The sequence below is a fragment of the Telmatherina bonti genome (genome assembly GCF_933228915.1).
Source record: "Telmatherina bonti genome assembly, chromosome: 17".
NCBI lineage: Eukaryota > Metazoa > Chordata > Actinopteri > Atheriniformes > Telmatherinidae > Telmatherina > Telmatherina bonti.
In genome coordinates, this window is record NC_136615.1 from 17,820,894 (window position 1) to 17,848,860 (window position 27,967).

Here is a 27,967-nt window from a genome sequence, read left to right on the forward strand (position 1 = left end):
TGTACCTCCTTCCCTCCAAGGCAATTGTGGTGGGTATTAAAATATTGGAGTTTTTTTTCAAGCCACAGTCAGTCACCGAGTTTGTAAAATGTATTTAATGCTAAGCATGAAAACTTACTAGTGTCATGCTGTATACTAATTTTATACAAATCAGGCAATAGCAATGTTCTTTGTTTTTTTTTTATTTTGTTTTTTTTGTGGTGATTCTGGACTCTTTGAAAAGCCTGCAGAAGTAACCAAGGTAGCTAAATGTACAGCAAATGCTGACTACTTTTCTGTAGACATCCTTTCATTTACATTTTGTCAAAATGCAGTGTGGGTTTATCCTCAAAAAAACATGCTCCCTTATTTGCATGTACTTCTGTGTATTCTAATCCCCGCTGTGGTGTTAATACGTTTCCACGTGCTGGCTAGAAGCAGTGGTAGTTTTTTTTGATGTGTCACAACAAGTACTTTGGCTCATTACGACAAGGATGACCTTATGGTTATTATCTGGGTTTTCTCCTGTTTAATTGATGCTTTGAAGTAGCACATGAAAGTAGTCGCCTATGCTGTCCCGCGCGTGTGTGTGTATGTGTGTTTTAGTAAATAAGGAAGGAAGCAAGGGTAGGGGGTGGGGTAAGGAGGGTTGGTGTTCCATAGTTCATTTTGTGCTCAGCTCCACTTTCAGCTGTCTTCAATCTTCGCTGCCGACCAAACACAGTGATTACAGCTGTTGGTCGGCAGCCCTGGAGTGTCTCTACAGTGCAACACACCATAGAGCTGGTATACTGCCAAGCCGGAACACTGTGTTTCATGTGGGAAAGATCCACAGAGACTAGGAAGAAATTAACAAGGTCTGATCATGCATCTTATCTGCCAATGTACCTTAGGATGTGTTTGCTTTTTTAAATTATTCTTCACATCATGGTAATTCTGTTTTTCTTTGTTGGGTACTATAAATGATGTGTGTTGTTTGACTTTAAATAAGCAAATCTGGATTCAGTGTCTGTGTTAATGTTTTGTTTTGTTTTTTTTCTTGTATCCTTCTGTGTTGACCCTGTCTAGGGTCACCAGTCCGTCAAAAGGCTGGGATGGTTGCTTGGAGAGGCTCCAGCTTCCACGCAAACATTAATTGGATGAAGCAGTTGAGAAAATGAATGAATGTATGAATTCTGGATTCATTTTGCAGTAATCAAAAAGTTTTACTTCATGCTTTTTTTCTCCACCTATAATGCTTCCATAATTGCTCTTTACCACAGTTGACTGTAAATCAAAGCACTGGGCCAGAAAGACAAGTATTTATGTTCCTTTTCTTTTTCTTTTTCAAATATTTCCTCAGTTGTGTATAATTATTCAGTGCTACCACTGACTAGCTTTGTATGTACTTATGCAATAAACATGTTGTTGACTAAAATTAAACCAGTACGCCCGGTTTCAGGTGTTTCTGTATATTTTACTATGTATTATGTAATTTAAGCTAAAAATAATTTTTCTTCCGGTTAAAAAAAATAAATAAATAAACTCCCTCTGGCAGATGTAAAATTTGCATACATCTGGCATCTGAATGCAAAGGGAATGCATTGCATCGTCATTTAGCCATGCATCACACGACTCTGCACCCAAATGCACACACTAATTTCTGTTGAGGATGCTGCAGTCAGCAAAAGCAGGAAAGCTCACTTTTTTTCTTTTTTTTTTTTTTTTTTTAAATCACACCATAACATCTCAGATGGAGGCTCTGAAAGTGACAGAAACAATTAGCAGTTAGAAAGAAAGAGGATTGATTGATTGATTTTCCAGGCTGCAAAACAGCTGGCAGCTCACTTGCAAAGCCGTTGTGTGCTAACTCACACAGTCTGGTCAAAAATACTAAAATAGTAATAATTAGCTCAGGATGCTGTGCCTATCTGTGAGAGCCATCCAATGCATCCTGCAGTGTACAATGTTGCCGTATAGCTTACAGGCTTGTCCCCTGGGAGGTAGTCGTAGTTATTTTCTTCACTGTACGTCGGTACGTCGTAGCCATCAAAGCTCTGAGGGGAAAAAAAAAAAAAAACTATATTACAAAATTGGAAAAGTTATAATTGGCCTGCTTTAGTAAGAGGGTTTTGCGTGTGTGTGTGTGTGTGTGTGTGTGTGTGTGTGTGTGTATGTGTGTGTGTCAAGGTGGTGGGGGGTTATTGGGTCCACTCTTACAACAACCAGTGATCTTGTTTAATTTTCTGCAAGCAGCAGAGGGTCATAGAGCAGGTTTCACAGCACTTTCTGAGACCATGTTTTAGCTAATATAAGCGAAGTAAACTGCATTAACAGATGCTGGTTGGAATTTTATGTTTGTTTGTCTTTTTTTTTGTAAGTTTTTGCTTGTTGTGTTTTTATTTTAATATTTTTGCCTGTTTACATTTAGAAAAATAACTGTATAAGAGGAAGTTGGATAAATCCAAGAGATTCAAGAAGAAACTCCGACTAAATTTATACCAAATTCAAAAACTAAAAGATAAATAACTTAATTATTTATATAAAGAAAGAATAAACTAACATGACATGTCTGTTTTGCACCCTTATTTGGTAGGCAACTTGCATTTATTAGAATTCATCTTAAATGGAAGTGACTGCATGTATCAAAGCAAAGTGAGTTTCCACATATTGTCAAAATGCATGAGTTAACAAGGTATTGCAGTAGGGAAAGCAAAATCAAAGTTAGGCAGAAGAAATCAATGCAAAACTTCCTACATGAATAGATACATTCATAAATGAAATAAATAGATCAATGCAGGATGCCTTTATTAACAAGTATGAGCTAATATATAAAACAAGACAGCGAAAATTCATCTATTATTTTGGAGGATGGGGAGTTTAAAGCAGTGAAGGATGTTACAAGATAGGTGGAAATTCCTGTGTTTGAGTTTTATTTAACAGTTTTGGACAGCCGTTAACAGTTCCTTGAACTCAGAATGAATTTAGAAACAGGGAGAAAAAACTTCATTAGGATATTCTTTGAGTAAAGCATGAAAGATTCTGATTCTCTGCACACACGAGGATGTCTTCATCTGATGATGTCTGATGTCATCATTCCTTCATCCCTGTTAATAACAACTTAACCCCCCGATGATCCAACTCTGCTTTAAGAGGTTATGAGTAGCAAACTATTATATGCGATTTATTTACATAAAGGCCATGATTGCAGTGATACTTTTAGTGACAAATTGAGTCTTTCTGAAGGTTTTAAATCCCTGATTCAATTTATTTGTAATTTTCACTTTTGAATGTTCTAAAACTTTCTAATTTTTTTTTATTTTTTATTTTTTTGCATTTTAGTAATGTGTTTGAAATATTTCATTTCTTAGTGAAATTCACCGAGTAAGTGGAAACACCAACTTTTATTTGAGTATATAGAGGTCAGACCCCCAGGCATGACAGAAAACAAATTGGACAAATGCATGAGCCTATAGAAAGAGCACCCAGCCACACTGTAACAGCATCTGTTCACTGCATAACTAACAGGCAGATGCGGGGCCGCTGCTACACGTAAATACTGGTTTTTCATTTGTAAACTCATCTTCATAGTTCCTGCAAAGACATTAGCAAAGTAGATCCTGAAAGAATTTTAAGCAAGAGGTTGGTTATGACATAGGAATTACTAAGAAAAGGTTTAGTGTAATATTACCATCACATAAACCAGAGATGTGTTTATAATTACTCTGCAGTCCTGATTCATGATTACTAAATAGAAACTACTGAGAATGTTTCCAGGTTTTACCCAGTGCTATCACAGGATTTAACCTGAGTTTTACTTTGGAAATTACAGTGCATGATCCAATAATTACCAACAAATACCAACATTTTATCACACTAATACCATATTATTACTGTGCTGCAATGTGAAGTTTGACTGAAAAGGTAAGTTAAATCCAGAGAACTGCACCATGCAAGATCATGCTTAAACTTTTCATAGAATCTAGCATTAGATAGTTGAGATGAAATTACCCATCTGTGCTAATCATCATCCTGTTTACAAATACCACCTTCTGTCTTTTGGCTTTATAATAATATCTTTAATCTTTACTATGCAAGGCAAGTTTACTTTCATGTAGTATACAATTACAAGTGTTTTACATAAAACATTAAAAGCATTGCAGCTGGTGCAAAGAAAACAATACAATGGAGCAAAAGGCAGCAACAAATTATTAAAATAATTTGAAAGTGATTAAAAGGAAGATAATTTAAAAGTTGCTGTGTAGATTTCATGCATCGGTGCAAGAGAAAGGAAAGTTTTTTATCTTGGATTGAAAAGTCTACATTTGGTGAAAGTTTAATTTCCAATGGCAGTGTGTTCCACAACTAAATATTACTTCTACATGTTTAGTCTGTTTTCTGGTCCGATCTATCTAACCTGTCTGTGGATCTATTTATTCTGGACCTTAAAAGTGGTTTTATGTGTTCGGATCTATTTGTCCTAGTTAAAGCTCTAGTAGCTGATTCCTGGAAAAGCAAGAATGTTTGATGATCCTATAAGGAAGTCCCATTTAAAAGACCATTGCAGTGATCCAGTCTACTGGAGACAAATGCATGAATGCATTTTGTCCTGGTTCTTTGTGGGATACAAACCTTTTATTCTGATAAGTTATGTCAACATACTGTACTATTTGACCTCGAGGGCGCATATATAACTTAAACAGAAATGTCCAGGGATTGACCCCTGGGGGACTCCACAAGTCATGGTTACTTGCCCAAATTCATACCTACTGACCAAAACAAAATAACTCTGGCCTTCTAACTGGGACAAGAACCAATTAAGGACCTCTCCAGAAAGTCCAATCCCATCTTCTGACCAGTTTGATGAATTTGCTGCCTTTCAAATGAGTTGAATTCCTTATTCTTTGTTAAATAGGTAAAGTGGATTTGCGGTTGTACCATCTTCTGTATAATGTCCCCATCCACAAGATGTCTTTATCAAAGCGTTGTTCACATCTGATCTAAATGTGCTGTTTTTTCTTTTTATTTCTAAAAGATGCAAATGAGTCTGTTGGAAACACTTGAAAAAATCCACAAACACATTTAGCCCACTATTAAGTGCAAAACACAACCCTTCAGAGAGAAGACAGCGCTGGCAATATTATACTTATTTAAAGGGAATATTAATTAATGTGTGCTTGATGCGCTGACCCATGCTTGACATTGCATTTTGTTGCCTTCTTCAATCTCAATCTGTGTGGTAGAGTTAAAAAGAGCCCCATCCCCTCCACATTAAATGCTGTGTAAAATTTCAACTACAGTTTGCCTTTTTTACCTTAGAGGATCACTTTATATTTAATCCAGCCTTATTTAATAATGTAAATGAGTTTTGTGTATCTGGTAAAACCCCAACTCTACCATACGCTTTCCCACCAAAGCTATTCTTTAAGTGATGTACTTAACATAACATCCTACTTCGTAGCATTTTAGCATCAACAGAGCCATATGAGATCACCCACAGCCCTGCTAGGAACTGCTCGGTCCATGTATGTTCATGTATTTATCATTTTATGCCAGCCTGACTTATATAGCTTAAAATGAAATGAATATACAGTTTGTTTTGTAAATGTTTATGACAGCGAACAGAAGATAATTTCCAATGCATTTCGGGACTCACTGACTGTTTTAGTACATTTATAGAAACATTTGTTGCGCTTCTCATTAACAAGGTGTCGATGTGTAGAAAATGCCTTCCTTTAACTACATGTTTGAAGTTCAGAGCAGAGAGCTGCCTTTTTTTTTTTTTTTTAAATTGTATTTTTTGAAGTTGATGGTGAGGAACGATATTTGTTTGTTTATTCAGGGAAGTGTGAAAGAGATTGAGAGTGATGTGTCAGTCTTGCCTCTCCTTACTTGAACTGAATAGCTTTGGGAACAGTTGGCGAAATGATCCTTCCAGCTTACTGTGATGAGGTTGGCCTGACCTTTTGTATTGGCTGTGTGTGTGTGAACAGTGTGTGAACAGCGTGTTTGTCCTTTTGTTATTTCCTGTATGCCATTTAAATGATTCATTGATGAGCCACGAATATCATTTTAAGCCATACTTTTGATTAAATGCTGTCCTTATATCATTAAGTCATTTTTACAACTAATAAAATGGAGACATACTGTATATAAGGATGTTAGGCATAATGGTAGAAAATTAGGAATGTGTCTTAGTAGACCTTAATAGACCTTATTGTCCATCCATTTTATGTACCGCTCATTCTGATTCAGGGTTTGGGTGGAAGCTGGAGTCTATCCCAGCAAGTAGGTAGGTAGGAGAAGCTGTTCATAGCTCAACTTTTTTGTCTTTGTGGAAATAAATAAGAATTCATATTTTGATGCTGTTTAATGATCCTCCGTCTTGTACAGATAGTGCACTTCTGCATGGACACGGAACAGAGGCTGGAATAGAAAGATTAAATTGCAATAAAGTGGTCCCTTTTTTCCAGACCTAGTTTCTACAGGAAAAAATGGTATGGGTGCCAGAAAATGTGGTCCAATCTTTCCTACTTTTTTGGGCCCCTTAAAGTTTTGACAAAAGAGTGGAGCTGGAAACACTGCAATTCATTGGTCGAAAGACTCATCACTGCGACCATCCCTGTGACTTGGCACAAAGATCCAAGCAGCAACAATGTCATTTCTAAATATAATGTGGACTTATGTTTATTTAAAATCACTTCCATTGGGAAAAAAAAAAAACAAAACAAAAAAAACAATCCACCATACTTGTTCTTCTCGTATGCATCACACTCTTCTTCATTATAAACCAAGACCAGCACACTATCAATTATCTGACATATGGAAATGGGGCTTTGGAAGACTCAGTAGCTCATATGGCATCATCAGAGCTGTTCACTGCTTTGGCCACTAGCAGCATCATTTTAAATCAATTGTCTGGTACACAGGAAACCAGTAAAGATCTGAGAATTCAATCTGTTGAGTTGACCATTCCTGAACAAAATGACTATCTGCTTTACATGATTGTGAGGTGACACATTATATTAAAGGCCACACTTTTTTTTTCCACTCGAGTTTAAGTTTAGATGCACATACAAGCACGTACAAGTGTTTTTTTTTTTTGTTTGGTTTTTTTTTTTTGTTTTTTTTGTTTGTTTTTTTGTTTGTTTTTTTTTGTAGAGAGGATTGCACTACATTTTTTCACAGCTCCAGCAAATTACTATACACACACATCATGGGGATTTTGGAAAATATTTCCTTAGGAGTGGTGACAGCATTTTTTTTCTGAATAAATAAACAAGGAAATAAATAAATAAATAAGAGGTACAACTTGACATACCTTTCCAGCCATTTCACATCTTGAAAATCTTTCAGTTGGATCTGACACATCACCATTTGCTTGTTAGCTCCAAATTGGCAAGTGTGCTCTTGAGCTAAGTGAGACACAATAAAATAAAACATAGGGATGAGTGTAGCCAACAAACAACTGAACAAACTGAAGTACAAGAGCCAAGTGGTGCCTTGTTAAGCCTCCCACCTTTCCGAGTCCTTCTTGTCCTTTTTAACAGGTAGATGCTCATAAATTGAAGTTGTAAAATGTGTCAACAGTGCTTATACCGCAATGCTTTCTGTAATAACTTTTCAGCATGCCATGCTTGTTTATGTGTAATGGAATTGTTGGTGTACGTGGATGTGTGCAGACTTCTTAACATCCACCAGAGAAGTAAAGCAGTATTGATTTGTTGGCATTTTTATTTATTTCGTTTTTGTATAAGCAAACAGAGCTGTGGAAGACTGAAAAAAGAATGAAACAAACAGCCAAAAAGCAAACCCGACTACCATTACAGACTCGTGTGCTTTTTATTTTAACAACGTGTTTTAAAATTACACAGACTGGGACCCACACAAAGTAGAAAATAAATCACAGAGTCTACCTCCTCGATTCCCTTGAATCCCTCTGATTTCCTGATTTACAGCGCTGAGTCTCTTTGCCTGGTGCAGATCGCCTCAGGCTTCCCTACCTCATCCTGACCTCAAACAATCTGGCTTTCTGCTTGTCTTAAAGTTTTATTCTCACATCTTTCTGACTGACTAACGTCAAACCTGCAGGGAATTTTAGATGATTAGATGCCTACAATAATGGCAATATATTATTCCAACATGTGTAGAAGCATGAGAAATTAAGTCTAATTTCCATCCTTTTTTGAATGAATGCAACTTCTCAAAGTTGCTCTAGTTGTCTCCTGAATTATCAATGACAAATTTGCATGCATTCATTCCTGCGTGAATGTAGATGCCAGGTTATATCAAGCTGAAGTTGGACATATTTAGCTGGCCAGTGTCAGAAAGTCGTACTGCTGAATACAAATGGGCCTTAATGTGATTAACAGTTGTTGAGCCATGCGGCGACTGGTGTTGCTGTCAGCTTAATTCGCTCGCAAACATATTGTCATAGACATGCATTTCAGGTTCGAATCAGGAGTATCCACTTACTAAAATAAAAAAAATTTAAAAAAAATTAAAAAAAAAGTGCCCACTTCTATAGTTCGCAACATGCAAGCTGACATTTAAGTGTAGCAGCTTTAAGCAATTTGTCCTGCTCTGGAAGTCACACTGCAGCTGCATGAGGATGCGTGCATGGAGTGAAAGACAGCACAAATAAATACAACCACCAGTCAGCATTCATACAGGCATACATACTTAAATCTAATATTTCCTTTCTTTTTTTTTTTTTTATTTATTTTTTTTTTTTTACTCAAACCAGTGAAGTTCACAGATTTATAAAAGGTCATTGCTGTCATCACACACCATCATTGCTTCAAATATCTTTGCTATTAAACCGATGAGACAAACCAAAGACTAAACTTGATCTGCTGTTATACATATTATATACATGTTATACATACAGAATTATACATATTGGGTAATAAGGAAGCCTTTCAAAACAGATGTTGAAAACATCAACATCTGTGCAACTGGTTTGTTTATTTATAGTACAATTAATGCATATTCTCCGCTCAGTATTTGTACACTTTTGTATATTTTGCAGTAGACTTTATTCTCTATTGATTTACACCCTATTTGCACTGTTGTATCGTCCCTGTGGAGTTTTACCAGACATCTACCTGTAGATTATATAAAAGTACAACCATTTAGTGTCTTCGCTACAGAACGACAGCATATATGTTATTTTTTCTGCTATTACTGCTTCCTTATCCCTTATGAACTTGGACTGTCACTTCATTTCCTGTGGATGTTTTCCAATTAAATACCGTTTGCAAAGTCTGAAAAAAACAAAAAACAAGCAAATCTTCATGACTAGATCCCAAATCATTTCTGCAATTCAGGAGCAAAACATTTTTATTTTATTCTTATTTTTTTTAAATCACAGACGACCTATCTTCAAAATTCTTTCATTTCTATAATCTCTGAATTCATTTGCATCTGTGATCATTTGGTCTCAAACACAACATATATACAGAAGTCTTCTCGCCACCAGTCGATGACTTCTTATGTGAAATTGTTGAAGACATCAATTATTATAGAAGTCAGTGGTTATGTAAGAGATAATTGCAGGCGGCGATGGCGACATTGACATGCCAACTTGGAATGAAAAAGAAGTTTTTAACATAAAGTGCTCATTTCACTTCACTTTCAAAAGACTCTGTGTCAAACTGGTTTATACAGTCTTACGTCATGACTCTGACTCCGAAGAATTTTTTGGGAAGGAAAAAAAAAGTAGAAATGGTTTAAATCAATAGAAGAAAAACCCTTCCACCCAGAAGGATCTGCAGCCAATATCCTGCTGTGTCGATCAACAGAACTCCAACAGAATCACAGTGCCTGCAGAGCCTGCTTTCCATATCTTCATCTATAAATGCTGCACATGCCCTCTGCCCAGTTTCACTTCATAATAACTATATGAGGTTCAACATGCTGGTATATTTTGTTGTTGTTGTTTTTGCATGTTTAATATATATATATATATATAAATATATATATACATATATATATATATATATGTTTTTTTTTTTTTTTTTTTACTATTTGTTATTATTTATTTACTTGTAGTCTATCGTTGTTTTTTCGCTGCCCCTATGCAGATGATTATAGCTTTTACTGTTGACACTAAACCCATCACCTCACCTCTCGGCTTTCCCATAACTGCTCATCTCACTAATCATCCTCACTACAGGAAATATTACAAAGCACTCCCCTCCTCTCTCTCTCAAGTGGACTTCCCGTTCCCTCTACAACCAATGCATGCGTGTGCCATTATTTTGTCACATAGCATTACACTCCATTTCTCCTTTGCACCATTTTTTTTTACACCAAATCACATTACTCCAGCTTCAGTAAAACGCTTGTGAAATGTTCAATTGTTAAGTATGTTATTTAACACTGCAATTCATTTTATTTCTGATTTTCCTAATTTCGTTTTTTTTTTTTTGTTTTTTTTCCTAATCTCATTTTTATGCACTCTGTCTAATTTGGTTCCCAGTCTCTTCGTGGGATCATTGAACAAACCCCCCAATTACCATTTATCTCTGGATAGTTATATTAGTATTGTGCAGGTTTGGAAATGATGCTTGTTTTATATATAGGTCTGTGGCACACAAGGATGTTAGATATGCTCTCATGCTCTGCAACATAGCTGGCAACACTGACAGTTTATAGTTATTTTATAGTATTTTTTTTAGCTGCATTTTCTAGCTCCTTCTTGTTTTGTTGTTTATCTTGGAAGCCCCCCATCGTTTGCGTGTCCTTCAAACTTTAACTAATTGTCATTCATGGATCCGTGGCTTTTGTTTGTCTGGCATTACCCAACTTGCCAGATTGACTGTGAAACAACATCTACACGCATAATTCCACACACTCTATACAATTTCAACCCATCTGTCACCTCAACCTGGCAACTGATAACCTGATTCAGGAGGTGTGTGCACAGCTGCTCTCTGAATGCTGAATGAGTTAGCTACTGTATAGCTCCCGCTGCTGATGGCATGCTGAGCTGTTCATATAGCTCACTAAATGTCTGTGACAGGTAATTGCAGTTCAGATCTACAAATATAGTCTTTTGCTATGTTAATTTTCTATGTTCAAATAGCTCCAAGCTCGCCAAACAGCTCATTATCAAAGGAAGACACATTAAGAGCCTGTTTTAACTTTGTGGATTCACTTTGATCATTGCAAACACTACAGCAGTGTAGAAGTAGAGTCTAAACTGTCTACACACAGCATGTTTAATAGTAACCATTACATAAACCATTACAATGGAGAAAAATGCTGAAATTAAAAAAAAAACAAACAAACAAATGTATTCGTATAAAAGTGAAAAAAAGTGACACAGCATGGAGACAATACTGACAGCAATTAGAATGTAATATATTTAACTACAGAGAACATTTATATTTAGGAGTGAAATATGCCATTTATGCTGTTTAACAGAACGCTGATGGAGGCTCAGTAGATTCTGGCAGATGTGACAAAGAGAGGAGACCTTATAGAACAGATTTTAGCGCTGTTAAAAAGTTGATAAAAAGTGAAACTTGTATTAGGTGCTGGTGTTTAGCCGAGGTGTCCTGGGTGTTTAATGGGTCAGAGTTGTAAAGGTATTACTGCTGAGGGAGAGAAAAGCCTGATCAAAATGGTCTGACGAAGGAAGAAGGGTTTGAAGAAAAGGAACGGAAAGCTGTGAAATAGAAAACACCATAAGGGGGCCAGATTTCCTCAGAGCTTTGCACCTTGTTTCACATCTATTTTTTCAGTGTTATTTATCAAACTTGCATTTGCCTGGAAGCACAACTCCCCCCCCCTGATCTGTATTAATACACACACACACACACCATGACTGTCACCACAGCTTCTGTGTGAACAGTAAAGGGTTTCTCTATTCTTCAGGCTACGTGTATATTTACTGTGTGAAAGATGATGCAAATGGTAGAAAACACACGTAAAATGTTGATTGCACATCCCACCTGATTTACTGAGCCTAATATCATCTCTGGCAACTTACGAGTCTAAAGAAATATGGATGACAAGCACCAAAAAAATGAAATCATTGAAAAGTGAGTCAAGCAGCTTTTGAAAATCAGGCATAATCTCTGCAAGACGATTTCGTAATGCTGTTTTATTTATTTTTTAATGAAGACTTTTTTATTCTTTAGATGAAAAATAGAACGCTGTGAAGATCTTGCTTCTAACCTGCAAAGCTGTCCTTGTTTTCCCTCCTCCTTTTCCCATCTCTTCTTCATACCCCACCTCTCTGGGCATGTTCTAACATGATGCATAAATTCTGATCCAATTTTACACCACATTGCCTTAGCTTCACTTTCCAAATGCAGACAGACTCCAGCACTTGAATCCAACTCAACTGAGGACCTGTTAAAGTGCACCAGACCAAAAACAGTGACTCGGGCTTGCAGTGCACAATTTTCCTCAGAATTAATTGAACTTTTAATCATGTTTAAAATTTTTATGGCGCGGGCAAATTTTCATGAGACATGACATTGTATTTATGAAGTCCGTAAAAGAGAATATTACCCATGGCACTAAACAGCATTTGTCAATGAATTATGGCTGTATCCAGGCAACATCTAAGCAAGAATATGTCCCTCTATAGTTAGCAATAAACCACTTTTAACAAGGACAGCACAGTGTTTCATTTATAAGCAAAGAAAGAGGCCAATAGGACCTTGTGTGTTGCTTCAGGGACTGTGTACCCCTTAGTGTTAAGAACATTAGCTACAGCCCAAACATGATGGAAAGTCATTAAGCACAGATGCAAAAAATGACTCTTTAGTGACCACTTTGTTTTTGATCAGTCTCTGAGTTCATGGAGTTCTCCCCTACATCAGTCCCTGAATTAACTGCTTATGTTTTTTTTTCCTCTGACCATCAGTTTGTAAAGGACATGTTCATTCAGAATTAAAGAAAAAGATAGCCGTTGATGTACATGAAGATAGTTGTTTATTCAGGAATAAAAAAGCTTCAGAGGAAATCGGTGTCCCACGTTAAGGCGATAAATAGAACAAGACCTCCTGAGTGGAGGATGTGATGGTGAAGTTTTGCTCACAGATGGCGGAGAGGCCCCAGAGTGTAGGGAAGAACTGGAAACAGGCAGGAGGAGGAGGAGGAGGAGGAGGAGGAGGAAGGTTCAAGAAATAAAAATAAGACTTAAAATCTGAAAGACAGAATGACAGAATTGCAATGAATTTTAAAGCACGTGGATCGGGGGCTGATTGGCAGGAAGAATGTAGGCACAAGACTTGATAGACCAGAATAGTCACGACAAAACTGACAAAATGAGTTGAGTCTGACAGCGTGGGAAAAGAAACAAAGAGAATAGAGCAGTAGCTATAGCCCATACAGCCAGGAATGAGGGCAGACACAGGAGCACATCGTCCACATCGAACACAGACAAAAGCTTCATATGAATGATGTTTTATTTGACATCAATACATGCTGTCTCTACAGTAGATTTTATTTATTGTATAAATGCTTCATGGCCATTTTTTTAATCCGCTGCACTATTTATGAAACACGGTATTGTAACCAAGTGGCAACCTCCGGCGGTTAAAAGTGAAGCCAATGCAGAAGTGCATAAAACTGCAGTTCCCCCTTCATCCACTAGGGGCTGACTGCAAAACAGAGCAAATCCCCATAGACTCCCATGTTAAAAAGGCCAATTTCACAGCAGAAATAAACATGTTTACAGCCTGGTTCAAAAATCCATTTTCGGTTTATAGGTCAGGTTTACCTTCATGACAACTGAGTGGGGAGTGAATTTTTTTCTAACTCGCCCGTTTAAAAGTAATTTAATCTCAAAGTTCGGCATATTTAGGGACATGTCCTTTTGATTGACAGGTACCAATCTCCGGCTTCAAGTCAGAAGAAAGTAGAACAACCGCAGTTTTTAGCTGGTTAACAATGTGACTTAGCTTTAGCCCACTTACCTCCGTTAGCTAGTTAGCTCCCGTTGGGGTTAGCTCGGTTAGCTTTTAGCTACAGAAAGCTCGGAGTTTGCTCGATGTCAATCATCCACCATGACACTAATGGCTCCCCTCTCAGCTCCACCTCTTTGCCCATATTTGTATTTTCTGTGCTAGACGACACGCATGACCCTGCCAACATGGCGACGGTAGGAACCGCCCACCGAGCTTCAATTCAGCTCTTCAGAAACCTATGGGTGACGTCACGGAGACTTCCTCCATCTCTTTATGGTTGTAACATACAAACCCATTTCTACGTTTCCATTTTTATAGTGCAGTGAAGAGGTGAAGCGTTTTCTCTCAGATTCTCCTCCATGGCTACGAGGAAAAACTAAAACTGATTTTGCTTCATTGCTTTATTCCCCTTCCACTTCGGGAGATTAGGAAGTGTAATCTCTGTTATCCTGTTGGTTTTGTAACAACTCATATGTATCAACATGAGCAAATGACATTAAGCCTATTAGCAGATGGCATTTTCTAGGCGACACCTGAAACATAATTGAGATTTTTTTAATGTATTTATTTATTTTCACTTCATTAAATTTACAGTGCATCAGCGATACAAACAACATTCTTTCTCTCTCTCTCACACACACACACCCATACATACGATGGCTTATTTATTCATTAGCTGTTTAACAGTTTGCAAATTGGCAAATTATTATTGTGTGATAGCCCCTGTGTGTTTTACAGAGTGTGTGTGATGAGATGTCAGTAAAGTACAAAGCTCCTCACTGCATCTGTCTTGCTGCCACTTCAACACGGACATGCTCACAGGCAAAAAAAGAAAAAACACACCGGGGATATGACCCAATATGATGAGAGCATTGCAGACACTTTGCCCACAGATCAAATTAGAAGGGACAGCATTAACAAACTAGGATGGACAGGATTCTGAATAAATCAACAATTTTCTAATCCCAGTATCCTGCAATTACATTCCACTGGTCTTCCCTCCACACATGCCATCCAAATGAAGGAGATTTCTTTGAATTTTGATGCCACCGCTACTCTGCTAAGAGATGTTTTTTCCTCCACAACATATTTGTGTCTGCTACACCTACAGAGTGGTTGATTCTGATCCAATGCCTTCCTTTCTCTCTTTTGTCTTAACTTCTCGTTGCCAGTCACAGGAGGCGTGTTTGGTCCACAAGGGGAATCGGGCTCAGAGCCTGAAGATGACAATCAAATGAAGTTTTACACAGAGCAGCACAGAGGACGGAGGCGCAGCAAAGGTGAGAGAGGATGTGTGAAATGTGTCACTTTTTAAACACGACTTGCACATCAGTTATGCATTGTTGGATTTCTGCAAACATATTCATTCTGAAATTACTCTGGTTGAATGTGAAGGCAAAAAATGGAAAATATGACTTAGAGCAGCAAGGAAATGACTCTGGACATTTCTTAGACTGTCAGCATAGCAGAGTGTAGGAAGGAGCCATGCAGGCTCCCTCTGGGGTTGAAAGCGCTAGTCCACAGCACAGCTCAATGACACTCAAAGCAGATATATGAGCTGATTTAAATGGAGGTTCTGTGATGAGGTAAGCTGTGTCAAATAGCTTGGATGGGAAGCATGATTTGAACTTCCCTTACCGCAGGGTGATATGTGATAGTGACGCCTGCACTCTATGTAGATTTTGCATTTGTGTGTGTGTGTGACCTTTTCCTCTCCTTGCGCGCGGCTTGCCGAACAGTACTTATGAATTTTATTTATCTAGATGCAAAATCTGGTCTCTGGTGTGAGAGTATTGCACTTTTTATCTACTCCAGCTGCATTCTACGGAGTACCTCTAGACACCCAAGATAAACCTGAATGGTAAGGGAACAAAGTAATTGTCTTATCAGCAGATATCTCTTTTGGATATTCCTATGAAAGGATGAAAGCTTGGATTAGTGATTAGAAACAAAGTTTAAAATCCAGAGTTTTTAAAGGGGAGTATTTGCAATGAATGAAAACATCCCACCATTGTTATTTCTACTTGTATTAATGGGACTTCTTTTATGATTGCAACTTTGAATTTTTCATATGTGAGCACAAGAAAATGTGATTTAAATGTCAACAGTGGGCTGTAACTTCTACTCTACTCATGCACTGTTTAACTTAGCTATAGATATTTGGGGAACTCCATATTCTCTTTTTACAGGTAATCTATGTCTACTTTTACTTGCATATATTTCATGTATTTGTTGCTGCTTGACAGTTAAGTTTTTTGGTTTTTTTTGTATCGGTGTGTGTGTGGGTTTGAGTTTGGTTTTATGCCTATCATGTAAGTGTTTGCCACCGTGAGCATACATCTTTTAGTCCACTCAGTAAGCTTTTACAGTAATTGAGGGACCCCTTGACAAAGCCACTATCCTGACGCTACCCTGACCCAACAGGGATTAGCTGCTCTGCCACTTCTGCTTTATGCAGCTGTTGTTTCTGTCTTTTAGTCTTGATGGATTCATGACCCTAACTTTATCCCTATGGCGTTCACCTTGAGTTGCAAGGCTCACGGCCTCGTCTTTGAACATGGGGCAATGTTGATTTAACTGTGTGGCATTGCCATTTGTGTGGTGGGCCTTCGATGTATTTGATTACAAGAACATTACATCTTGCACTGATTATGTCTTATTTTGTGTTGTCACAAAAGAAAAGTTTGTAGCTATGTATTTTGCATTTTTGAAACTTCTATTACAGTAAATGAGGAAGTTAAAACTTTTACAAACCAGGACAGATGTGGAAAAAAAAGACAAAAATTTGCAAATAATTCAGAGGTGACAGAGGGTTTCTGTCTATGCACACCAACTGTGATGCAGCCTTGCAACAAGAAATTGTGAAAATACCAGAACAAACTCGCAGAGCGGATTCTACACCAAGCTACAACAATGCGCTGATGATGCAAAAGAAAAGACCAAAGGAGACACTGTGGGCATCCTGTTATAGAAAACAGAGCAGAACTTGGGGAGTTTCATTGTTTAATCCGGGAGCTTAAAGCTGCACCAGAACTGTTTCAGGACGGACTTTAGGATGTCTACGAGACAGTTCTGCTTTAGCAGCTAGCTCCTTGATTTAAGAAGCAGAGAAGAATTTATAAAGACGCTCGGCCATGATGATACAAAGTTTGAATGAAATTGCAAAGTGAAATAAACAAAGTGGCACCTAAATAGCTCGCAACTGGTGACCCATCAGTCAACACGCCTTCTCTGATTGGTTGATTATTTAACTAATGCAAATATTTAAAAAAAAATTACCCCTCTTTGAAAAAATAAAACTTGCAAAATCGCTGGACAGAATTTTGTTGCTGAACATTCCCATTTATTTTACACTGGTCCGATTATTTAAAAAAAAAAAAAAAAAAATCTGTGGGAGTGCGATGGATTGCCTGCCTTTCGCCCTTTAACAGCTGGGATAGGCTCCAGCTTCCCCACGACCCTGAATTGGATTAAGCGGTTTGGAAAATGAATGAATGAATTAAGTCTGTGGGAATTATTGGGACAGAATATTAGAATAGGTGTGTAAAGGCCTTTACACTGTATAGAAGTAAGATACAAAACAAATGTTTTACTATTCTCCTGCACAAAATACTTTCTGAAGGGTAGACATGGAAAAAAATTTACTGGAAACTATTTTTACAAGTTATTAAGTCTCTGAATCCAAAAGTCTTAACCCAGAAATGCTGCAAGTTTGTGTATGTAGTCTTTATTGTCATCATTTCCCATATATATTCCATCTAGTAACAATATTTTCTTTTCCAGGCCAGAACTGTCACTTAATATTCTTATATACCCACAATCTTCCTTTAAACATGCCAGCTTCTGTCTCACGATGCAAATCAGTAAACAGAGGCTAAGCAGCTAATTTCCTCTCTTATGTCTTGGCTTGAAAGTCGTAGCCCCAACGGAGTCAACTTGTAACCAAAACAACCAAACCCAGTCAGAGGCAATAAGGTCATAAATCACACTGCCGAATGAGTCTGGGCGATTCTGCGAAAGAGCCGTAGTCTTCGAAGTCATCTTTTACATCTACAGGTCAAACTTGAATTTGGAATGAGTGCATAAATCAAAAGTGCAATAAACTACATCTTTTAAAAGCCTAGTAGGGCTCAGAGAATGTATTTTCAACAACACAGTGCAATTGTAGATGCTTCTTTTCATGCTTTATGTGCCTGAGTGTATTATGTTGTCATCACCTGTTAAAGATGCATGTTGAAAATAGAAAGAAAGAAAAAAAAGACATTAGTTACACTCTTTTATCTTTCTCTTCCCTTTCTGCCTTCAGGCCACCCACACAGCCCCCTAAATAAGGTCACCCTGACGCTGATTACCATCAGCACATGTGTCATTGCCATTGTCTATGCTACACAGGACTCCTGCCCTCTCAGCGTCAAGGTTACCCTCCATGTGCCTGAGCATTTTGTTGCAGATGGTAAGTACAACACACACATTAGAACTTGACTGAATATTCATCAAGTCGGTTTTTTTTCTAATTTCTAATTTTATTCACTCATTCCTGATTATGTATAAAAGTAAGGCATAATGGCCATTATCACTGGGTGATGTTGAGCTATGAACATGCATGTCCAATGTTCACCAGACTGTATACACCTCTTACTCTGTGCTTGTTATTTTATAACCATGTTTTGCAAGTAGAATTGAAAGCTTGTTGCAACTATAACTTTGAAATGTTGTATAAACACTTATTCCTTTAATAGTCTAAATAAACCTCAGATAGAATGGACAACAGCGATTTTAATCAAATGCAATCTCTTCACGGAGTCCTTTTAAATACAGCCGAGCCAGGAAGCTTAACTTTTGCTAACCAAGTTCAAAACCAATAACCCAGACTGAACAAGAGTAAACATTTGCAGCAATGTTCAAAAATATTGCTAGCTACCTGTAGACATCAGGATTTATTCCAACAGAAAACAGGCTTCATGTCAGCTGTACTGTGAAGAATCTGGTGGGATTGATTTGACCACTCTTGTACACACATATATTGTATATTCTTGCTGTGTATGCATGGGTTTTTTTTCTTTTTTTTTTCCAAGTACTCCGGCTTCCCCCCACCATCCAAAGACATGCATCTTAGCTTAACTGATCACTTAAATTCTCCCGATGAATGAATGTGCATGGCTGTTTTTCCTTCTGTGTTGGCCCTGTGATGGACCAGTGACCTGCTACAGTTTATTTTCTGGAGTAAAAGCCGAATGCTGATGTGAAGGACATGGAATACAATAAACTCTGAATGAAACTTGTTTTAAATCACAGTGAAATCTTTTAGGATTTTTAAGATTAGGATCAGATTAGGGGCTGCACGGTGGCACAGTGGTTAGCACTATGGCCTCACAGCAAGAAGGTCGCTGGTTTGATCCTTGGCTGGTTTGGTCAGTGGCCTTTCTGTGTGGAGTTTGCATGTTCTCCCCGTGTATGCGTGGGTTCTCTCCGGGTACTCCGGCTTCCTCCCACCATCCAAAGACATGCATGATAGGTTAATTGGTCATTCTAAATTGCCCCTAGGAGTGAGTGTCAGCGTGAGTGTGGTTGTTCGTCTCTCTGTGTGTGGCCCTGCGATGGACTGGTGAGCTGTCCAGGGTGTACCCTGCCTGTCGCCCAAAGCCAGCTGGGATAGGCTCCAGCTTCCCCGCGACCCTGAATTGGAATAAGCGGTTCGGAAAATGAATGAATGAATGAATGGATCAGACCCAAAAAGAAGAAGGAAAATCTTTTCCATGGCATGGTGTTTGGACACACATCTCCATGCAGCTGTTGGTTATAAAAGATATTAGACCAGAGGCATCCCTTTGTGCATTCTCTGTATCTGTTTCCACCTCTTCAACAATGATTATTATTTTCAGTTTCAGTGCTTTTATTGTCGTTGGTCATAACTGACAAAGTACTGCTGATGCTCAACACATCCAACAGGAAACCAAATCCCATACCAGAACCACAAAATTAAACAAAACCAGGACAATAGTGCCATTGTTCATAAATCCAATACAGATTCCCAGTAAAATGTGTCATTAAAGCTGTAAAAGTTACACAAAGTTAACTTTTAATCTGTTAATGTTATGGATTAACTTTATTTGTAGGATACAAAAAACTTTGTTTCAAACAAATCAATCCCGTTAAATGGTCAGTTTTTAAATTAAACATCATCTGATTTAGAGTCAGAATAAATCTGAAAAAACATTTAAATGAATGAGAAACAAGCTGGGCATTGTTACACAAGCCACCACTTTGAGGGTTACCCCACTGACTTTGTTTAGCATCTATTTGCTATCAGATAATTGTAAATTGGGTCTCTGCATTGGCGAGATACTGCAGTATAACCCCTCAGTGAGAGAAGAGGCCAAAATAGAATATGTTAAGTAAAGTAAGAGGGAGTAAGGACCTGAAGTGATGCATCTAATGATTACCGTATCTCCGAAAGCCGTACTTTCACATATCAGTCGATCGGGTGCTCTTGTCCCTGAAGCCTTATCTCTAAGCCTCCTGAAATACTCACAATCCGTATGCTTGTGCACTGACAACAGAAACAGAGCAGCAAAATCAACAATGAAGTTGTATTATGCAATCAACAAAAACAAGCTAATGTTGTTTCAGTTTTTCTTTGTTTTATGTTGTTTTTTTAGGTAATTAGTTGAATTATTCCATCAATCTAGTCTGATCAAAGAGGAATCCCCCTATATGCTTACAGCCTTTTTATGAGATGCATTCAGATGTCAATCAAGTTATTCTGAGAAGCTACTGCAGGTGTTGTTTTTGCTTTATATCTTTCAACATGCTTGGTTTAATAGCAATACCTGTGCTTCTAGCAAAGTGATTATTGACTAAATTCAGTCATCTCTTGACCTTTGCTCTAACATTGCATCTGAAGAAAATCCAGTTTATTGGAATTATCTCATAAATTTACTTCCCAACCTCCCCTTTGACCTAAAATGTTCTGAATTGTCATCGGGGATTTTGAAAGTTTTGTTTTTCTTCTGCAAACTAACTTTTGTTCACAGCATCCAGGATCCAGGAGAGCAGATACCAATGGCACTGTGGATGTGATAAAAGGCAACGTAACCCAGTAGTCTGTAAACATACATTTGGCAGCTGGCAGGCAGTCAGGAGAACAAACAACAGATAAACAAACAAAACAGATCCAAACTGGCAAGCCATGCGGTATATATTTATATGTAAGTTAAAGCAGGAAAAAGAAAATATGCACAGAGGACGCGAGCTGTCCTTTACGATATTGCTTTTATAATTTTAGAGACACAATGATAGGAGGCAGCTGTGCAGGCAGGTTATGAGGTCAGGAATCATGCTGTGCAGTAAACCAAACAGTAGTCACTGGTAGACTTATCAAGAGCTGGGAAACAAAAGTTAAGTAGCAGCATATAAGAGTTAACAAAAATATACATGCAAATGATAGAGAAACAAATCAGAGTGTACTCAGTGTGGAATGAAATCTGTTTTAATTTTCATTTCTTTTTACACTTCAGTTTAACAATTGCATTGCTTTTCATTCTAAGCCCAATAGGGAGTTTTATGTTAATACTTTACATTATATGGCCTACAGATGCTGATTACATTTAACAAATGCTTAATTTATGGACTTTAATAAGAAATTACTGTCCCACTTTATGTGAACTTGTGCCTCAGCTGCTGCTTCAGCAAACTTCCTACCATACAGAAGAAACACTTTGACAAAAGCTTTGGACCCATCACGTAAAAATACAGAAGTCTTAATGATATTTGTTGATTAATAATCAATAAGCAAGACATCAGTATATTGCCTTCATTTACTAAGATCTATGTTGATCTATGTGGAAAAAAGCAATGCAAAGTTGTGATATTTTCCCTGCAGCCTTGACAGACACAATGCATCCTTTGTTTCCCTAAGAGCTGGAAAGTGATTCATCTTGCAGAATAACTTTTCCATTCTTCCACAAAAAATGTGCACAGCAAAATGAATCATTCTCCCACTGCCCAAGTACGGCTTCCTTGCAGGTCTTGGAGAAAACAGCCCATAATCTAACAATTGCCTCCTCACTGTGTGACTTAAAGGCATTAAATATATCCTTTCTCTCAGCGGGAAGGTTAGCTTAACTTCCTCGCTACAGCAAAGAACCTCGTTATGATCACCATGCCTCATCTTGACCCACGAGATGCTTTTAAGGATCCGTTCCATATCACTTCTGTACATTTAGCCTTTTGGCACTTTGATTGATGTGTGTCATACATCATTTTCAAGCACAGCATCAAGAACAGTATCCTTATTTCTCGGAAAGCTTGGTACCGTTATTATTCAGTCTTGGCTAGATACTGAGTAAGCATTAAACATTTAGGAACGTTACACTGTATATTTATGGCTTATACGTGTGCAAAAGAAACCGCTATTTAAGGTGTAATTTTTCCTGTTTTATTTAAAGCACTATAACACAAGTTCAGATGCACCAAATTAACCCTTTAATGCATCATGTCCACTACAGTAGGCACGTATGACTGTTTTCTGGTTTATTTATAAGTGAGGATGGTATATTTACAATTTTGCAATTTCAGTGGACATTACAGGAGTCACCCCTATTCATAAATACTGTATAAAATTCTATATGCTGTATATACATATAATACCAAGTTTTCCTCTGTGATAAACATGACAACAAGATGCAAATCAGTTTTATAGAATATGTCTATTTTTAAATGTGACAGTCTAGTATTTAATAAATTATTGTTTTGAATAGATATTTAGATTTATAAATAAATAAATAAAAAAGCAAATAATATCAAAGACAAAGGGTTGCGCCTTTGTACATGTCTCCTCCTCCTTCTCCTCCCCTTTCAGCTTTGCCTCTTTGTGAGGTCGCCACAGCAAATCACCTGCTCCCACCTACCAGTCTAGTACAGAAGCCATGTTTGCATGTTTTTGTTAGCTGCATTGTGTGGGACTCATACCGCCGACCTTCAGGCCAGTGAATAACTGGCTCTACCTCCAGAGCAACTGCCACCCCTCCTGAATAAGTGCAGTTGTACATGTTGATCTGTCTTTCCTGTCCTCTCCACCCCAACCAGTCGAGGCAGATGGCTGCCCTCCCTGAGCTGGGTTCTGCCGGAGGTTTTCTTCCTGTTAAAGGGGATTTTTTTTCTTCCCACTGTCACCTCATGCATGCTCAGGATGGGGGATTGGATCAAAGTCATTACTGGATTCAATCAGTTGGTTTCTATTATAGGCTATGTATGAATTGGCTTGAAATGATGTGTATGTAAAGTGACCTGTGACAACATTGTTGTGAACTGGCGGTATACAAATAAAGCTGAGTTGAATTGAATTGTATTTGAACATAACTGTGGAGGTAAAATATTGTGAAATACTGTGACAAAGACTTTTTAATACATCATGCATGAGGGTTAATTAATATTACAATGCAGATATATATATATATATATATATATATATATATATATATATATATATATATATATATATATATATATATATATATATATATACATATATATATATGTATCAGGATTATTCAGTCAGGATTGTGATTCTTTAATTTGAGACCAGACTACAAGTTCCTTGTTATGTTATCATGCTTTCCTTCAAAACACTGCCTTCATAGTAAAACGTCTGAGCTTTATACACACTTTCCAGTTCACTTTGGTCACAAGTGTTCACAGATTCACTGCTTTCAGTACAAATGTCCTGGTCTGTAGTTAAAACCTTCTATAGTGAATTCTCATGTGAGCTCACAAAATGTCTTCAAGTTTTACTGAATCCAGATTACGCTTGTTTTGAATTATCTATATGTAAATGAAGTTAAATCTAATCAATGAAAATAAGACTGCGTGACTCCTGAACCCGTTCACACGTACATATCTGGAGCGGACGCTGTGAGGGAGATGAGCGCACACACACACACAGGCTTTGATGTTGGAGTCACATACGCGATATGAGATTTTTTTTTTTTTTTTTTTTTGAAGGCAAGCAGAAAGAATCCATAAGCAGAGGTTTTACAAGGATAGAGAAGAACCCTAAGTAAAGGTGAAAGACTCAAGCTGGAGCCGAGACTGCTCCAAAGAGCAATGCAATGAAAAAAATGTACATGTCTTTTACATTATTGTCTTTTGTTTGTTTGTTTTTTTAATGGTTTTGTCTTGTCCAGGTTCAGTCTTAGCAATAGCAATCATGAAGTTTTCATGCACAAGAGGACAATCGTGTTTTATCAGAAAAAAAGGAAGTAACAATAGGCATAATGATTGTTACAATAATACTAATCTTTTTTATACATGGTAAATAAATAAATAGAATGGTTCATATTTCCTATGTTCTATTTGTATACCAGCCTGTTTTTGATACTTTAAATGCAATGCAGGCATCCCCCACAACATTACAACCATCCTTAATGAAGACCCTCCCCCGTTCCTGGGCTCCGTTCTGTAGGCCATGGCAGCTGATTATTTCACTTCTGCAGTTTGCATGGTGAAGCATCTGTAGCCTTAGTCCACTGCATTCCACAGATGTTTCATCAGATTGGGATTTGAGGAATTCCGAGACTGAGTCAATGCTTTTGGCTCTTTGTTTCGTTCCACAAGCTGTTCCTGAGCAGTTTGTGCAGTATGGCAAAGTGTATTGTCCTTCTGGGAGAGGCAGCTGCTGCTGGGAAGCGCTGTTGCCATGGTAGGGTGTTGTTTGTCAGCCTTGTCAATACTGATGCTACCTGAGGAAATGACACACAGATGCAAGAACTGAAGGTTTCTCACTGCACATTATATCGTAGCTGAATAATCAGAGCCGTTCACTTCATCTGCCTGTGGTTTTAATGTTGTGGCTGGTTGGGAATGTTTCCTTCTCTATGACACAACAATGTAATCTCAATAAGCCACATATAAGTCTTTGTGTTAAGAAAATAGGCCTGCACCATAATCTCCTCACTGCTCCCTCTGGAACTAGAACTCATTGGCATCAATTAGGAATAGTCTTGTTCAGTGATCAGAGTTTAATGATTGGTTGGAGAGCAGTAAGAAAGAAAGGTAAGTCAGCATCTGCGACCATAGCGTTTACTGATTGACTTGTGAAACCCGTTTATCTCATCTGCTGCAATTACCAAGGAAATCCCATCAATACACACATTATGGGTCTTAATTTTCTCATTTAAATTCAGTCGGGTTAGGATGGGAAATAAAATTACAGTGAAAACAGAAGAATTAGCTGCTTCCTTGATTGATTTAGCTGTAGAAAGACGACAAAGCCATTTAGCACTTCGTAAAATCTTTTAATTTTCACCTTTTTCTGCTTCACTGCAAATGATTTTTTTTTCTTGTGCTTTCTTTGTATTTTTACAGGAAGCAGTTTTGTGGTGAGCATGGGCAGTTTCCTGGATGCTTCTAATTGGCTAAATCCAGCCAAGCTTACACTCTACTATCAGACCAATTCGTCAACACAGTGGGTCAGAGACTACTGTGGCCAGAGAACCACTGAGCCATGCGAGCAGATTTGTGACCAAGACACAGGTTGGTGCATCAAACATATGCAGACACTTTCGCCTATTAAAGGTTTAGTTCACTGATTTGGTTAGCCGTGAAGGTAAAGGCGTTGCTTTTTATATGTTTTTATCTGGGAACTAATAAAATTTTAAGACAGGGATTCTTAAAGTCAAATACTACAATGATGTTTGACACCAGAAACATCTAATTGGATGTACCCAGAGTGAGTAAACTAGACATTCTATGAATTGGGCACAAAATTTACTTCTAAAGCTTACAGGCATTCTGTTTTGCATAATGCTGTGGTAATTACAAGGACATTTATATCCAGCAAGAGGTCTGAGCCAAAAGGCTACCATCATAAATTAATTTTTGTCCTGTAATCCTTGTAGCAATCAGGTATAACAGTTTTCTGTCATACATATGCAGGGAAATATCATCAGTGAAGGTTAAATAAGTGTTCAAATGGTAATGCTGAATCTGTGATTGCCATGCGTTAATGAAAAGCATTAATTTTAATTTGTATTCAAATTTTTCACTCTCCTCCCGCCAGCTAGTGGCCGCAGGATGCTTATGTGGCAAATAGTAGTCGGAAAGGTTAATTCAAAGTCAGCTATATTAATATAAATAAAATATTTCATGTACATTGTGTGAACCAGGCAGTTGCTCTCTTAGAATGTTGATTTTGATCACAGTGAGATAATCTACAGAGGGAAAAACTGAGAAGTTAAGTGTAATGCACTCTAATTAGGTAAATTGGAAATGGGCTCTTGCCATAAACAAGGTCCCGGAGCATATGAAACAATGGTGTTGGTTCTGTTTGGTTGCTTGTTTATCTGGTTTATCTAACATCATAGACTGTCTTATAAAATAAAATATTAAACGATAATAAAGTGATAATGACTGTTAGTCAAGGGGGAACTGGTGGCATTCTAAATGGAAACAAGTACATAGTCTATAAAAGCATTCTGAGAGTGCAAACCTCTGCCAACACTTTCAAAATAAAGTTCCTGGATCCAAACGGTGATCTGGATAACCACCAAAATTCAATCAGTTCTTCCTTTTCACATTTCCAAACCCTCCTGAAAATTTTATTAAAATCCCTCCTTAACTTTTTGAGTTAATTTGAGCACAGATAAACAAACAAACAGATGGACGTCGGGTAAAACAAAGCCTCCTTGGCAGAGATAATAAAAGTAAACAGTTACTTAATTGTCTAAACAAAAATATGTCACAGTGGTATTTTGACTAAAAGCTTAGTAAGTTCTCTTAATGTGAACTAAGGCTTCCTGCCTATATATACAAACATCACGTACGGAGACAATTTAGTTCTATCTGAGCAAACTAGTGGAGCAAAAATAGCACAGTAACTGGTGCATGGTACACAGTGTGCATCTTATGCCTCAAATTTACTCTGTACAATACAAATGTAATAGATACGGTTATGACATTATGTTTAATGTGTGCTGCATGTGCATTTATGCCATGTGATGAGTCACATTAGGATGTGTGAAGATCAACACAGATGAAAATACAGATTGAAGAAAGAATGCTCTATTTTATATGATGTGTTCATATGTTCACTGAGAGCTGCAGCTCCTTTACTCTTGCTATAAATGCTGCATAGTTTTTGTGACATTCATGAAATGAGCTGGAGGAAAAGTTTTCATACGAATTCAAAGAATGATAAGAAATATAATTTGTAAACTCTCGTTTTTAGAAAGCCTCTGATGGAACGACTTAGACCATTGTATGAAAAAAAGGCTTCCTGTTCTCTTTCATAATATTTCGCTCGATGTCTCACTATGGAATGCACGCCTCTGTGCAGCTCTCAGAAGCATTAATCTCATTACGCCAATCCTGATTGGCTGGTGAACGTGTCTGTCCGCATCAGGTAGTGCCATCTACCTTAAATAGCTCATGCGGACGGCACCACCTCATTCAAACACCTCTTCTCACTCGGAGCATATCTCGCGTCTGGGCTAGCTAGCTAAACTGTCCGCAGACTGACCTTTTAGCTTTGGTCGCCAGGCGCTACCTAGCCTTTAGGCACATTTTATTGCTTCGTTTGGTCACACCAGACCATCTCCTGTGCTTCCTTGCCCCACCACGGCTCGGTCGTCACCATTTTTCAGCCTCACAACGGCGAAAAATAAAAATTTACTGTCGAGCATTAGCACACCAGCTAACTCCTCGGCTCTCACGGTTAGCACACCAGTTAACCACCTCAATTCCCCGCTCACTCACCGGCTCGCTGGGAATGGAGGCAAAGAACCCTCACGCCAGAGGTGATGGAGACTCTGGGGCCCGTTCCTGCCGATGCGGGAATAAAATTTCGAGCAGAGACCCACACCAGGTCTGCTCGTGCTGCTTGGGGCTGGAACACGCCCGGCTAGCAATAGATGTCCCGGGCTCGTGTCAACACTGCGCACTGTTCACGGTAAAAAGTCTCCGCAGATGGCTAGCTCACCAAGCTACGCGCTACGCAGGGACCTGCTGCTGCAGGGGGGAGGGTCGGTCTTTCACCCACACCCAGAATGCCTGGCACTGTGGGCTTGGCCCCTGAGTGGCACAAC

At 38.1% G+C, this 27,967-nt stretch overlaps 1 protein-coding gene across 1 annotated transcript in view; it reads left to right on the forward strand.

Annotated features, from left to right (window-relative positions):
- astn2 (astrotactin 2) overlaps positions 1-27,967 on the forward strand; it is a gene marked incomplete at both ends in the record, with an annotated part of 274,064 nt that overhangs the window by 107,475 nt on the left and 138,622 nt on the right. Inside the window, 3 exons of the mRNA XM_079256074.1 lie at positions 15,059-15,166; positions 18,193-18,339; positions 25,251-25,418. Coding sequence (XP_079112200.1) covers positions 15,059-15,166; positions 18,193-18,339; positions 25,251-25,418 — 423 coding nt within the window. The remainder of the gene's footprint in view (positions 1-15,058; positions 15,167-18,192; positions 18,340-25,250; positions 25,419-27,967) is intronic.